The sequence below is a fragment of the Rhinolophus hipposideros genome (genome assembly GCF_964194185.1).
Source record: "Rhinolophus hipposideros genome assembly, chromosome: X".
Taxonomy (NCBI): Eukaryota; Metazoa; Chordata; class Mammalia; order Chiroptera; family Rhinolophidae; genus Rhinolophus; species Rhinolophus hipposideros.
Window position 1 is genome coordinate 23,798,087 of NC_138046.1, and position 15,466 is coordinate 23,813,552.

General features: G+C 45.7%; 1 protein-coding gene across 3 annotated transcripts in view; it reads left to right on the forward strand.

The window, feature by feature from the left end:
• The first annotated feature begins 2,440 nt into the window (after positions 1 to 2,440).
• The window catches only part of HS6ST2 (heparan sulfate 6-O-sulfotransferase 2), a 365,879-nt gene continuing 352,853 nt past the window's right edge, over positions 2,441 to 15,466 (forward strand). The window contains exons 1-2 of one of the 3 annotated variants that reach the window (XM_081043932.1): positions 2,441 to 2,896; positions 3,723 to 4,241. In XM_081043932.1, the coding sequence (XP_080900058.1) occupies positions 2,469 to 2,896; positions 3,723 to 4,241 (947 nt within the window). In that variant the 5' untranslated portion in view covers positions 2,441 to 2,468. The other 2 variants (XM_081043934.1, XM_081043933.1) reach the window with 2 other exon arrangements.

The following is a 15,466-nucleotide window of genomic DNA, read 5'->3' on the forward strand; positions in this document are numbered from 1 at the left end:
ACCTTTGTTATTCAGTTCCCGAAAGGAATCAGCTCCTCGGAGGTGGGCCCAGCCCAGGATTACAAGAAGACTTGGAACTTCCTGCCCAGGCAGTAGGCCTGTCTTTAGGAAAATGTGGCTCTTGGGACACACAAGAAATCCCTCTTAGCAGGGAGCATCTTCACCCCAAAAGGGGTCCTCTGAGACTGTTGGGAACCCTGCTCCCCCCAAAGACAGGTTTCTTCCATTTTTAAGAGCCCTGATATATGAAATCTACCATGAGAGAATCATTTCTTTGTTTTCCATAACAGCATGGAGGAAAGGTTTGTAAATGCAAACATCCTCCAGCAGGCTGTTGTATGTATTCACACTAGAATGTTAGTGACATATTAAATCTCAGAAACGACTTTATAGCCCCATTTTGTCCCTTCTTTTGCTCTACAACTACCAACCTGACTGCCTCTTTCTCTGAAAGTCGGACTATAAGTGTGTGTGCACACACGTGTGCATGTGTTCCTTTTCACCACCTAAATGAGTAAATCCTGATTTTTCTCTGTACTGGTTACCACCCCCGCACCCCCACCCAAGGCACTTTCCCATGTTCCAATCTCACTAATCTCTTAGAGTAGAATCTCCAGTTAGTTTCTGGGTGCATGAATGCGTGACTCATCTGCTCTAGAAGTGTTTTCCTGGGGCCCCAATTAATGCCATTATAATGGCTTAATGGCAGAAAGGTCCTCATATGGCAACCAGAGAATCACCTACTGGATGACTAAAGAGGTTGACTGTGCGGGTGGCCAAGGAGAAGGTAAAGACAGCTGGCGAGCCGAGCTCCTGGGCCACCTCCATGGCTTCCCATTTCCCTGGCTCATACCCTCACTGCCCTCATGGGGGGCAAGCATGTCCCACAAGCCTGAGGGTAAAGGGAGCTCTCAGGACAGCCAAGGGGTCTATTGTGTAAGTTTCTGCACTTTGCTCCTTAGTACAAGTTCATCAATCAATGTTCCCCTGGAGCCCCAGAACAGGTAGAATGCCTGAAATGCAGGATTCCCAAGGCTCCCTCACGCCTGCAGCTGGACAAAGGTACCCTCACTGTCCCCAGTAGGTTTGGGAGCACCTGGAAGGGCTGGGGAAGTCTGAGGAGAGCTAAGGGCAGGGACACAGCTGTGAAATTGCCCAACAAGGGGCCCTGCCTTAATTGGCCTGGACTCTGTCGGCACATCCAAGCTTAGAGTAGCAGGTAAATAAAACCTCACATTAGGAATTGCCCTCATTTGTTTCCTCATTTTCAGTTACCGGGATGGTCAAAAAGGTGGAGTTAGTCCTATTTTACAAGAGAGGAGATGGAAACTCAGGAGGGGCAAGTGATTATCCCGTGGCTGACCAGCAAAGAACTGATAGCTTTTCAGGACTGAGACCAGTGCTTGCTGCTTCCTTGTACAGGAGGGATGGAGCAGAGCTCAGCGAGAGAGCAAGTGTTCTGAAGGAGATACAGGGAGAGCCTGTCTTTGGAGGGACTTGCTCCCACACCAGAACTCTTTACCCCACCGCCAGCACCAACAGGACTGTTCTGAAAAACTGCGGCCACCCAGGGGCCACTTCTGCAGCAGTGGGACTGAACAGAGTGGGCATTCATTCACGGAAACACCAGTTCCCTATACACAGCAAGCTCCACCTGATGAATCAAATGGGAACAGTCTGAGCACTGAGTTCCTGGGGACCTTACCCTGAAGGGACATCCCCTTCTTTCCTTGCTAATTCCTGGTCCTGCAGGTGAAAAGAGCCTTTTGGACACCGGAGCTTGAGGATGGTCTGCACCTATTTATTAGAATGAGATGGTGCCAGGGAGTGGGTGGATGTTGCTTGGTTTCTTGGGTTTAAGCCATGGGGCTCTGCTGTGTGACATGGGGCACATCCCTTCCCCCTCTGGGCCTGTTTTCCTCATTTATCACATCACCTTGGATTAGATAGCCTCACTCTGATGTAGTATTTATAGCCACATATCTTTCCTCCAACAAACCTTATATAAGAGAAGCCTTCCTGTAGGCATGGGGCTTGATGCTGGGGATTCAGCAGCAGGAGGAGAGTGGTATGGGTGAATCTCTGCTCTGAAAAAGTTCACATTCCCGTTCTGTAACGTTTTTTGGCCATGCTTCTCCTTCATGCTGACTTACCTTTTCAGAAAATGCCCCCGCTTCCGTTGGAGAATGGAAATTGGCAAAGAGAGAGAGAAGGTCCAATTTATGCCTTTGCTATTTTAAGGGAGGTTGAAATTATGAGCCAAAGTGGAGTGATGCGCTCACTGAAGTGACCTCCGTTTCCCCAAGACAGGAAAAAAGTCAGGTCCTCTGCTTGTGAAGTGGCTCGAGCTCTTAGAAAAGCCAGGTCTTCTGCTTGTGAAGTGGCTCGAGCTCCTAGGCGTGGAGCATTATTACATAAATTCAAGCTCGCTCCTGATCCTTAGTACCCTGAGTTGCCTGAAGGGGGGAATGGCACTGCCTGCGTGTGCAGCCCCGGCGCTCCGGCCGCCGCTGCAACCGGAGCGTGGAGCGCCCGCCCGCACCACCTGTCCCCGCCGGCATTCCAGGGTAGAGGCCAAATTGGCAGCGAGCCGGCCCGGATCAGTCGCCGCCTCAGTCCGCGCGGGCCCTCCTAGGGGTGTGTCTCTCGGATTCAACTCCCAGCCGCTTCTGGACGAGCCCCTAAAGGCGTCTTCCTCTCTGGCGGGAGCGGTGCGCGCCCCACTCTTCGCGCTGCTGCCCCGAGGCCGCCGCAGGCGGATGCGCGACCTCAGGAGACGCTGGGACCTGGGATCCCTCTGCCGGGCCCTGCTCACTCGGGGCCTGGCCGCCCTGGGCCACTCGCTGAAGCACGTGCTCGGCGCGATCTTCTCCAAGATTTTCGGACCCCTAGCCAGGTACATTTTAGGCGAAAGCTGGACTCGCGCTCACGGGCCCAGGCGTGCGGGGAGGGATGGCAGCCGCGAGGGGGAAGGGAAAGGTGCAAAGTTCCAGCCGGCCTGTGGCGATGAGGCTCGGGGGGCTCCGGAGGGGCGCGGCGCGTATTTGGCTACGCTGCGGCTCCCTCCCGGCGATTCCGCGGGCATCGGCAGCGCAGCCTGCAAGTCGGGCTGCCGGTGGACTCCTTCCCCCAGGGGAACTCCTAACGCCCGCCTCCTAGCTCACTCGAGGCGGCCTCTAAGGTGGGCAACCTAGTGCGAGCAAGAGCAAGGCTTCGGGACGCTTGGGGAGGGAGCCCGTTCCGGCAGGCGGGGAGGCGTCGGCATGCGCGCCAAGGGGACGCGGGGAAGAAGCGCCGGAGAGTCCGGTGAGAGAAGCGGGATGGGGATGAGAGCCATGGAGCTACAGAGAGTGGAGGGAGACGTGCAGGGGCTCGGACCGGGGGTGTGAGTTGAGGAGTGGGGCAACCGGGATCCCGCGGGTCCGAAACCCCGTGAAGCGGCCCCGGAGAGCTCCGGAGCGGGGAGAGGGCAGGCGGCCAGCGGGAAGGAGTTGGGGGGGAGGGGGGTGGTGTGCGGCAGAAGCTACAGCGCTGAGCCTGCCGGGAAGGAAGGAAGCGGGGAACGGCTCCGCCGCTGCCGCTGCCGCCGCGGTGGAGTCCTGGGAGTGGAGGGGAAGGGGAAAGGGGGCGCAACGGCGGCGCCAGGGGGAGGGGGTTTGCGGGCGCACAGCGAGCGCGGGCTGAGCTGCGGGATTGACGTAACAAGCTTGGGTTTCCCCCAGCGTCGGGAACATGGATGAGAAATCCAACAAGCTGCTGCTGGCTTTGGTGATGCTTTTCCTATTTGCCGTGATCGTCCTCCAATACGTGTGCCCCGGCACGGAATGCCAGCTCCTCCGCCTGCAGGCGTTCACCTCCCCGATGCCGGACCCGTACCGCTCGGAGGACGAGAGCTCCGCCAGGTTCTTGCCCCATTACAATTTCAGCCGCAGCGACCTCCTGCGCAAGGTAGACTTCGACATCAAGGGTGATGACCTGATCGTGTTCCTGCACATCCAGAAGACCGGAGGCACCACTTTTGGCCGCCACCTGGTGCGCAACATCCAGCTGGAGCAGCCGTGCGAATGCCGCGTGGGTCAGAAGAAATGCACTTGCCACCGGCCGGGTAAGCGAGAGACCTGGCTCTTCTCCAGGTTCTCCACGGGCTGGAGCTGCGGGCTGCACGCCGACTGGACCGAGCTTACCAGCTGCGTGCCGGCTGTGGTGGACGGCAAGCGCGACGCCAGGCTGAGACCGTCCAGGTGAGTGCGCGCCGGGCAGAGAGGGGTCCTGTAGTTCCAGAGTGGACCTGGGCCTTGGCAGGCGGAGCGCCGGGAGGTGCGGCTAGGGGGGCCGGCGACCTAATACGCACCTCGGCGCCCCAGGGGTTGCGCTTCTGCTGGGCGGGAGCCAGGCGCCCTAGCGCGCCCTCGCGGCGTGGTGGCGGCCGCAGGGAGCCTGTGGGCCCGGCCCCAGGACGGCTAGTCTGTCCGAAGGTTGGCTTACTTGGTGGCTGGGAGCGCGTGTGAGGGAAGCGGCCTGGAGGCCACGAACGAGCCCCCCCCCCTCCCGGCAGGCAATACCCCCACCCCCGCAACCACGGGGACAAGGTAGGCAGGCCCGCAGAGTCTGCACTGGAGTGCCAAAAAGAACCGCGTTCTGACTGTAGCGTTCCTGAGTCCCTCCTGTACTAGCTCTTCTTTTCTCTGCGCCTCGGTTCCTTAACTTTAAACCTCCTTTACTCTCTCTTCCTCTTTCCCACTCCCACAGTCTTTCCCCCTTTTATTCTCGTTTCCTCTAATTGCCTTTCCCTCTTTCTCTTGTTCCGATCTTGTCAGTTCCTGGCTTCTCACTCTTGCCTTCTCCCTCCGTTTTCCTGTCACTTTGCTTCTCTTCTTTCTCTTTCACTTCACCATTACTGTTTTTTCTCTTCCTGGCTGACTTTAGTCGTCTCCTCCTTTCTCCACTTTGGCTCTGCTCTCTCCAGAGAGTGGGTGTCCCTCAGTCGCTGTTTGAGGACACCTGGAGAGAGCTCATTCCTGGTACCTAGCGGGCGCCCCTCATTACTGGCTGCACGCGGCAAACATCTACGGTGTTTTGCGAGTACCTGGCGCACCTCACGGGCCCAAGGACTGGCTGGGACGCTTGCTCTGACACCATGTGGGGTTCAGCTTGGAGAAACCACTCGTGATTTACAAAGTCTGAGCCCCAGCTCAGGGCGCCGCCAACCCATTTGTTGGGAAAACTGATTTTATGAAAAGCCTGTAGCCACTTCCTTTGAAGCTAGGGCATTTTCCTCCATCCATCTGCAATACCCGTTTGCTGGAGGTCATGGAGTGCCATAAAGGTGGGGGCAGGGAGGGTGCGTTGGGGTGCACTTGCTCCAGCTAGGGCTCCCAGTCTCCCTAAAACAAATTTGGGCTGGGCAGAGAGTCCAGGGAATGGACAGGGTGAGTCCAGTTGCCAGGGGGGCCTCCGCATTGGGTCTCAGGGCGGGCAATGACATGACCATACTCTAGGAGGTGACCACAGATGCTCTTCATTTTGAGGCTGCTGCTGCAACGGCTGCCTACCTGGACCCTCTCCTAATACCCCCCAACCCCCCAGCCAGTGCAGTTTCTTCTGTCCAGCTGCAGGCACATAGAGGCCTCTGACTTTCTGGTCACCACTGAGATTCAGAGGAAACATCATCCCCTACTCAACTTTCCCTTCCCTCAGTTCACAGTGTCCTTTCTTGAGTGCTGGAATCCTGGCAGAATCTGTTGAACTTTCATTTCCTTTCCAGCGCTAACAGATTTGGTTTCTTTCCATCCTAAGAGAACCTTGGCCTCAGGAAGTTTGCCACCTCCGTCCATTTTGAGAATTGTGTAAGTCATTGTCACCATAAAATTCTGGTGTTTAAGATCCCAAACAATTTGGCAATATTGAAAATAATCTCTCCTGCTGATGAAGCTTGTAGGTGTAGTGAGGGCTGGTGATCTAAAAAGCTCTTTAGGGCAAAAATAAAATTCCACAGCTGTGACCGTGGCAGAGAAGTAAAAATGACGTGTTGGCTACTATGGAAGCCATGGCCCTGTTTAGAGGTCCACAGGGCACATGTGCCTTTGTAAATCCTTTTGGACATCTAGGTCAGGGTGTGACATGGTCTATAAACACACATTGTTAATGTGATCTGGATTATGTAATTGTTGACTGCTGTCCTCTGGCAGATTCCTTCAGAAGTTTTCCAATAAGGTAACCAGGACCCCTCAAGGGGAGGGTCCAACCTCTTAGATTGTCCCAAACTGAATTAGAATTACTTGAAAAAAATTGAGATTTTCTTGGTCACAAAAAGGGTGATACCACAGTGCCATCTAGTCTAATTAAAGAAGAACCACTTTTTAAAAGAGATTTATTGGATCTTATTTATTGGATATTTGGAAAAATGAAATAAAATTTTCTGGAGAAACACATTGCTACCCCAAGGGCACCTTTTTGTTTCATGATCCTACCCCATCTCCAAATCTCCAAAAATCTTCATCTTGAAGAATTAGTGAGAGCCTGACGGTTCCAGAATTTCCCAGGATGTTAACAAATCCTGCTTGCAGAACCTGTTGTGTGAGTTCTGATAATCTATGAGTGAAAGGATGCGTAAGTGTGAGAATGAGAGTGCATGTGTGTGTGTTGAAATTTAGAGACAGAGGCAGCCATACTGGCAGTGATGCATGAGGGTGAGGAGCTGGTCTCAGGAGATCAAAGAGTCTGCCACGGGGAGTTTCTGTGTGGAGCAGACATCTATGCCAGCTGGTGGTCTCAGTGCTCTGCTGAACTGAGGGAAATAGCAGCTTAGTTTGTTTGGCCTGGGAGTTCCGACACCTGGGCCTCAGTTCCAGGTCATCCATGAACCAGCTGCGTGACCTTGGAGTAGAGCCTGTTCAAGCCTGGTATGTGTGAAGAGTGCATTCCAGTTCCTAATGAGCTTACACATCTCTTATCGCTGGTATTTCTCTGTAAACTTGCACTATCTTTGGGAAGAGGTCAGAGTATCCCGATTTATCAGATGAGAATGAAACCCAAAGCAGCTTCAAGGTCATTGAGCACTTTAGTGGCACAGCAGGAATCTTACTCCACTTCTGTCTGACTGTATAGCCATTTTGCTCTGTTGACTGTGCCTTGATGAACGAGGGCTTTTGGGAAAACTGAGGTATTTTGTGTTAGTAATTATCACAAAGTGAACACTCAACAAATGTTAACGATATCGTTATCACCTATATCATCACCATTTTCAATAATTTTACACATGTGAGTTTGGATGAGAGATTGGACCAAGGTTGCCACACCTATTGGGAGAAGAGATTTCTATCTTCTTGAGGCTTTATGCTCACCAGGAATAGGTCTTGTAGCTAGGTTGAAGAGGGCCTTCTCGTTGCTGTGTTGGAAATCACTACAGAGTTAGAAAAGGATGGCAGGATGCTGGAGGCCTGGTGTATAAGTGTCAGTAGGAGACCTCAGCAGCAATGATGGCCACCTTCTGACTCACAGCCATCCATCCCCGGGGTGGGGATGGGAGGCCGAGAGGCCATTGCGGCTGTATGCCAAGACCCAGAATCCTGCTCCCAGTGCTACATTTGAGATGCTTCCTGCCTCAGGAGGTGATAAAATGCTTGGGTGATACATAACCGATAAATAGAAACGACTGTGGTCCCATTGCCCAGAGAGCACAAAGAGAGTACTTGGCTGGCAAAAGGCACATGTTGTTTATTAAGAAGAATATTTCTTTTAAAAAGCCTAGAAATTTCATTGCACTCATCTGTCTGCCAATATGTTTTTTAGGATCAGAGAAGGGTCCTGCTTATTCTAGAATTTCTTAAGACTAGTTTTGAAAATGTATCAAAACATTGTTGCTTACTAGCTGTTAAAACTTCCAAATTCTGCAGGCTTTTCTCAGGCCAAATTCCATCTATTTGTAGCCAACTCTAGAGCACCACTTGGTCTGTGGGAGGAATTCAGAGTTGGGCACGAAGAGATTGCACTAGCCTCATTCTTCTTCACCAGGTACCGAGCTGGCTGGCACACATGTGGTGGGTGGCTGGGAGGAGGGAGTGGTCAGGTTCTATGTCTGTTTATACAAGTCTAAGAATCTGATCATCATATTCATGTTGCATCCTAGAATTTCAGCATCTCTAAATTTTCCAGCAGCCATATGGGAAAGTAATTAATTGTCATCTAAAATCCAGTAGGCTATCACAGACAAGAAAAGACTAAAATACATTTATACGGAGAAAAGCTTTCTTTTATTTTCCTGTTTTTGGGTGGGGGGGGGGTCATTCTTTTTTAAACATTGTGATAAAGGCTTTCTTTTCTCTCCATTTCTTTTTAAGAGGTGGCTCTATTTTGAAAGAGCAATGACTTAGTAAGAACTCCATAGTGCATGTTTCTGCTCATACCTCATGTGCCCACGCTCCCACTCCTTTGCTTACTGGATTTGCAGTGAAGCAGGCCGACATGACAGGTTTGTGGTACACGGTGCGGCAGTGAGTGAATGGACTGGTACAGCCAGCAATGCTGTCCCTCTGGTCCATCAGGGTATAGGCCACAGGGCTCCCTCAGGGTAGCTTCACTTACCGAGGATGTTTTTCTTCAGCTGTCTTTGATAAGAGCTGTTATACCCTCCCACTATTTCACAGGAGACGGAGAGACATTCATCATAACACCTGTAGAATGTCAGCGGTATTAATTAGCATCTCTGCACGGAGGGCAAACACGTTGTTGGAGTGCTGACAAAGCTCTAAGTTCTTAAGGTACTATAAAAGGCCATTCAGAAATAGCTTTTCTTCATAGTAATTTTAGATTAGTGCTGTTCTGTGGCAATAAGAATGTTATAGAGCTTATCTTTTATAGATATCTGTCATCAACTTAGGTAGTATGAAATGACATTAAAGAATACTCATGTCTTCCATCAGTTATTCATTAAACAAAATTTTGTAAAACTGTCCATTATATTCCAGGGAAGATGTGTCATCCTTGCTCTCTCACAGCTTGTAATAGAACAGAATATTTTCGTATTTTAGATATTTAATAAAGAAGATGGATTTTTTTGGAACATGATTTGAATATCAATGTCTTTAAAATGTCATACCTTTACTAGAATATATTTAAACTTAGAGAAAAGTCCATGTATTTATATTGTAGTTTGGGTCTAATCAGCAAACTTTGTGGAGCGTGTATTATGACCTCCACACAGTGCCAGAGCCAAGACAAAAGCCAAAATTGCCAGGGTCATCATCTTCAGCCTCAAGTCCATAAAGTTTAGAGGGTAAAGTGCAGAAGTGTGTAGTATAGACAAGTCAGTGGTGGGAGGAACTTGTGATTTTGGGCAAGTCCATCCCCGTCTATAAAATGGGAGATTTAAATGAGATGTTTTCTAAGTCTCCTTCCTTTCTAAAGTATGAGGAACAGGCCATAAAAATGAGATCTTTTTGGAAATGCTTCTGGTAACAGGTGGGTTGTATTTAGAAGAAAGGAGGTATTGTGGGTGGGCATGGCATCCTACTGGAATCTTGGGGTTCATCAGCCTCACCTGGCCAGAACCAAGAAGGTTCGCGCTTGGGGAATAGTTAGGGAGGTATGTGGGGTGAGGCTTCATTGTAGAGATTTTGGAATGGCAATGAGGGGTTGAACCCCAGTGAGTATGAGAAGGTCTTAGATAGAAGGAATGTAAAAAACATAAAAGTAAATGAAGGCTGGAGTCCATTTAAAGTACCTCCCTGACTTCTAGTCTGGAGTGGAGGTGGTACCATTGACCAAAGGAGAGGTTGAGAAGGGGACCTATTTTGGACTGGGAGGGCACTAAAGTGTTGTGAATGGTCTATGTTGCTTAGACTTCTACTGGCCAGGGCTTGTGAAGAAGTGAGAACTGGGGCTTTGGTTAGGGCTTAGTTGTATATGCGAGAGTCTGTGAACCCAGTTAATCTGAATTCACTGTTGGCATTATTATTTAAGTGATAGCTGCCATTCACATGTGGGACTTGTAGTCAAGAAAAAAGAATGGTTTACTAGAAGAAAAGATGGACATCTATGATTACATAAAAATGCTAAATGTTCATTTGTCAAAAAAAATAGTCAATATGAAAAGGCATGTGTCAAACTGATGGGGATATGCACAATAAATAAAACAGACAAAAGGATAGCATCTTTCCTGTATAAAGAACTGCAAATTGATTAGAAAAACAAAGGGTATGACCAGAAAATGTAAAATATGGGAACCACAACTAGTTTACAGACATGGAAAAACTGTTTAGTTTCACTGGTACTAAAGAAATGAAAATTTGAATAATTAAATGTAGAAAAACCGTTTTGCCTCTCTAATTAACCCTGATTAAAACAAAACAAAAAACTCAACGTACATCATCACCATCACCAAACAAAATAAGTTAGTGGGCAATGTGGCAAGGTGTGGTAATACCATAATTTTTATACACTGTTCTTGGGAATGTAAATTTGAATGATTCTTTTGGAAATAAATTAGATCATATAAGCAGAGAACATTAAAAATATTTATTTCTTTGACCCATGATTTATTTTCTGGGATTTTACTAAAAAACATAATCCTGTACATGTTTTTCATTCATTCACGCATTTATTTATTCATTCAATTATTCAACAAATATTTGTTGAATATCTCCTATCATAATGCCGCATGCTGGGGGACATTGTGTGGGGAATCAGGCAGATGTGGCCCTTGCCTTCATGCGTTGGGAAAGGCAGACATTAAACAATTAATTAATTACTTAAAATTGTGAGAAGTGCCATGGGGGAAAAATACAGGGTAACATAATGGTATAGTAGGAGGCTAACTGGAATTATGAGTGCAACAAATTCGAAAAATCTGGACATTTACATTGAGGAGAATCGTTCAAGAAATCTCTGTACATGCACTTGAAGAATTATTATAATACCATTTAAATGTCCTTTTATAGAATATGGAAAATTGCTGGTGATTTAACGCTAAGGGAAAAAGAGATAATTATGGACCTAGTATAACTACAACTATATTAGAGAGAAAGAGAGAGAGATATGGATAGATGCACAAATCATCTTCTTGCCCCTCCCAAAGTTAAGCATAAAAGACAAAGAATGGAAGAAAAATACCAGATATTAATAGATTGATTAGCATTTTAGTTTCTTGTTCTGTTTCTTTGAAGGTTTTGGATTTCCTTCATGAATATGCACTACTTGGATAGTAAAAGTAAACATTGACAATTCTATTTTTTTAATGCTTCATTTATTTTGACATTCAGTATTATTTCATATTAATTTCAGGTGTACAGCATAGGGTTAAACATTTATATAATTTAAGAAGTGATCCCCCTGACTAGTCTAGTACCCATCTGGACATTGACAATTTAAAAAATTGCGTTTTATTGTGGCTGTGATAAATTATACTCATGTCTACTTTTTGGTTCCTGAAGACTATGGCTGGTTATTTCATTAGTCTCTTGATATCCTGGGAGTCCTTAATGAGGAAAGCAGCCTCAGCTAAATAAACTTTCAGACTGAAAGGTAGAAATGATAAGCCAGGCATCGACTGCTGATTTTTCTGATGATTGGCTGTTATTTTCCACAGAATCCATGGAATGCTTACACGAGTATAGTATAGAGATATTTGAGTGGATTGCTATTGTCTCGTCTCTGTTTAAAAGTTAAATGGAACAGGAAATTAACAGTGGTAACAGTTCAAAGTATAAGGCTTGTTCTGCTAAGCCGGAGCCATCCAAGACAGCCTGGACTTTGAATCCTCATGAGCCTCTTTCCAAGTGAGCTGATAGCAGAGCCCATGGTCTGGCTAGAAGAATGAAGTCTTGGGGCTGATGAAGGGCTATAGTTCTAAATATCCATAACTGAGAGCTTAGACCAGTTAATAGTGCATGTGTTGCTCTCATCCAAGAAATAAGGGGACTTGGGGCCGGCCCTGTGGCTCAGGCGGTTAGAGCTCCATGCTCCTAACTCTGAAGGCTGCTGGTTCGATTCCCACATGGGCCCTTGGGCTCTCAACCACAAGGTTGCCAGTTCGATTACTGGAGTCTCGCAAGGGATGGTGGGCTCCGCCCCCTGCAACTAAGATTGAACAGGGCACCTTGAGCTGAGCTGCCACTGAGCTCCCAGATGGCTCAGTTGGTTGGAGTTGGTTGGAGTGCATCCTCTCAACCACAAGGTTGCTGGTTCGACTCCCGCAAGGGATGGTGGGCTGTGCCCCCTGCAACTAGCAACGGCAACTGGACCTGGAGCTGAGCTGCACCCTCCACAACTAAGATTGAAAGGACAACAACTTGACTTGGAAAAAAGGCCTGGAAGTACACAGTTCCCCCCGCCCCCCCCCCCCCCCAATAAGTCCTGTTTCCCTTCCCCAATAAAATCTTTAAAGAAAAAAAAAAAAGAAAGAAATAAGGGGACTCTGCTGGAGCAGCTGCTTCCTAGGGCAGTTTCACTTCATAAAAGCATTGTTGCTGTTAACTATAAATTAAGTTGATTAGAACACTTCATTCTTTAACTGCTCTGGAGCTCTGAAGGGCTCCTATATACAGAGAGGTGCATAATCTTATTGGTAAAACTCCACTGAAACTGCATTTGAGGTACAAGTTATTTTGATAGTGTAAAGAACATGCTTCACAGTTTAAAAGCTATTATCGCCATTATGTGACAAATAAAATGAGGAATAATATTTAGTCACTGAGTTTATGAAAAAAAGATGTGGATGGGAATATTCCTTCTTCCATTAAAGTGAAGAATCCAGTTAATGGGGTGGCTGGTTAGCTCAGTTGGTTAGAGCGTGGTGCGAATAACACCAAGGTTGATGGTTTGATCCCTGCATGGGCCACTGTGAGCTGCGCCCTCCTTAAAAAAAAAAAAAAAAAGAATCCAATTAAGGGTATATATCTTCTAATAAAATGTCATTGTAAGCTCAGAGAAATATTTGTCTAAACTTTAACAAAATATTTATTGGCAAAAGAGCTTTTATAGTTTTACTAGGTGTTGGACTTTACAGATTATTCAGTTGGTTTATTGTATTCCATTTGTTATTTCTGCCATTTTTCCTTAAGAACAGTGTTGAAGAATTTGACACATTTCGGAGCATAACACTAAATAAATCTGTCTTGCACATTCCACTGTGCTTTTTCTGGAATATTATAAATATTCAAATATAGGCACACATGCAGATTCAAAATAAAATTCAATACACGCAAATTCTGCATAAATTCCATATTTATAACTTAGCAATAGTTTTGAACTTGTTATCCTATGATATAAATGTATCAAATATGATCTCATGAGAATTACCAATAAATATATTTTTCTGATTAAACTGTGGGTTCTTTTTAAGTCACAATTTAAGCTTCAATTCTGAGATATATTATAAGAGAATAATTTGCACTTCATTTACTCTGAATTGTCAAGAATCATGTTCTTCCCTGATATAAATGTCTGTAAAAAAGGACTTCTTATTCAGTTTGATTGCTTTTTAAATTTTACTAGCAGAGATGCCCTAGTGAGCCTAAGAGAATTGGTTTGTTTCTTGTGAAGAGTTTAGTTCTAATGAATCATTTCCATGCACTTTTCTGAAGGAGTACAGAGCAATTGAAATGTGCAAAGCGTTGATTTGCATCAAATAGATTAGGTCTGTGTGTACCACTCCTTGCATTAATTGACTTTTTCCCATAACTGTGCTAATAAAGACGAATCTTCATTATAATAGTAGTTCCAATTCACTCATGGAGATCATTGGGCTTTTGCTAACTTCTTAGGGGAAAGTCAATGGAAGCAGTGTGTTTAAAAATTGACTAGGGTGACCAGGTTGCAGCCAGGAAACCCAGAGATACTTTGAAAAGGCCCTTTGATCTTGGTAGTAAACTCGTCAACAAAAAATAGAAGTTGACTAATTGAAATACATAGATTATCACAATGGATGAAAATACGAAATCTAGATATATGCTGTATATAAGAGATAAAGCTAAAACATAAGGACACAGATAGGATTGGAATAGATATGCGTACTATGCAAATACTAAGCAGAAGGAAGCTGATGTAGCGAAATTGACATGAGACCAAACAGACTACAGAAAAACCTTTCTTTACTGGGGATAAACAGGATCGCTGAATAATGATAAAAAGTTCAATTCTTCAGATAATAATTCTAAACTTGTATGCACTTTATTCCATAGTTTTGAAATATGTGAAGCAAAAGTTGACAGAGCTATAAGAAGAAATTGTAAAATCTCCTAACCCCATTCAGAAATTGAAAGATGAAATGAACGAAAAATGAGTAATGATACAGAAGATTTGGACAACACTGTTAAGTAGCTCAATGTAATAGACCTGCACCCAATGAGAAGAATACACATTCTTCTCAAACACACATGGAACAGTTTTGAAAGCAGGCCATGTACTAAACCACAAAGTTAGTCTGGAAAACTTAAGTGAATAAATATCCTACAGCCCAAACTATCTGACTATGCAGTACTTAGTCATAGGATGTTTTAACCAGTGAGGCAGGAACAAGGGATCAGGCTATATCTGAGTGCATGAGAAGGAGCATTAGTGGTCTGAAACATTTGGAAGTATTGCCAATCTTTCACTGAGCATATCAAGTTTCTTAATTGACATGGAAGAGGGAAAAAGTTCAAGATTTAGGCAAAGAGAATTGCTATAAAGAGATGGTTTGACCCAGGTAGCTTGGTTTAACTTTCTGTGAATACCTATTAATGTTTAGGGGTAGCTACCAGGCCCTATGCTAGGGGCATAACGTGTATTTTTCTCGTTTAATCCTCAAAACAATTCTCTGAGGTAGATGTTTAAAAAACCCATTTAAAGATGATAAAACAAGATAATTGAACAAGATGCATAACCTGCCTAAGTCTATACAGCCAGTCAATATTAGAGTTGAAATGGTATTTAAAACCAGTTGGGTCACATTTCCTGTCTGGTATGTTTTAATGCCCACTAAATTCTCAGATAAATCGCCAAAAGCCTTTACCCTCTCTTTTGGCTGTGTCTATACAAGCTAAGTGGAATGGAGACCTGATGTGACTATCTGAAAATATCAAGATCCAACATGTTAACTGTGTTTTTTTAAAATACCTTTGAAAAAGTTTAATAAAACTCACTCTTCAAAGGTGAATTCTGCAGTTCCCCCCCCACTCCATTAAGTAAAGATTTAGATGTCCAAGATATTGCAAATGCTTTCAACACGATTTACATAGAAGAGCGATGTTTTAGGGGAAATTAAAAAAGAAAGGAGTTATGTTAAAGGAAAGATTTGGGTTTTTTTCCAGGTAAGAAAAATGAAGACCTTTACTGTATTTTAGTTTATGCCCCATGTGGACTTAAAATATGGTGCACACACTTCATGAGGTTTGTAAGAGACCAAAGCATCTTACTCGTTTTGGAATGTTGACAGTTGGCTCATTAGCAATGTCAGTTGCAGTGCTCTGATCAGGGCCTGTTTCTATAA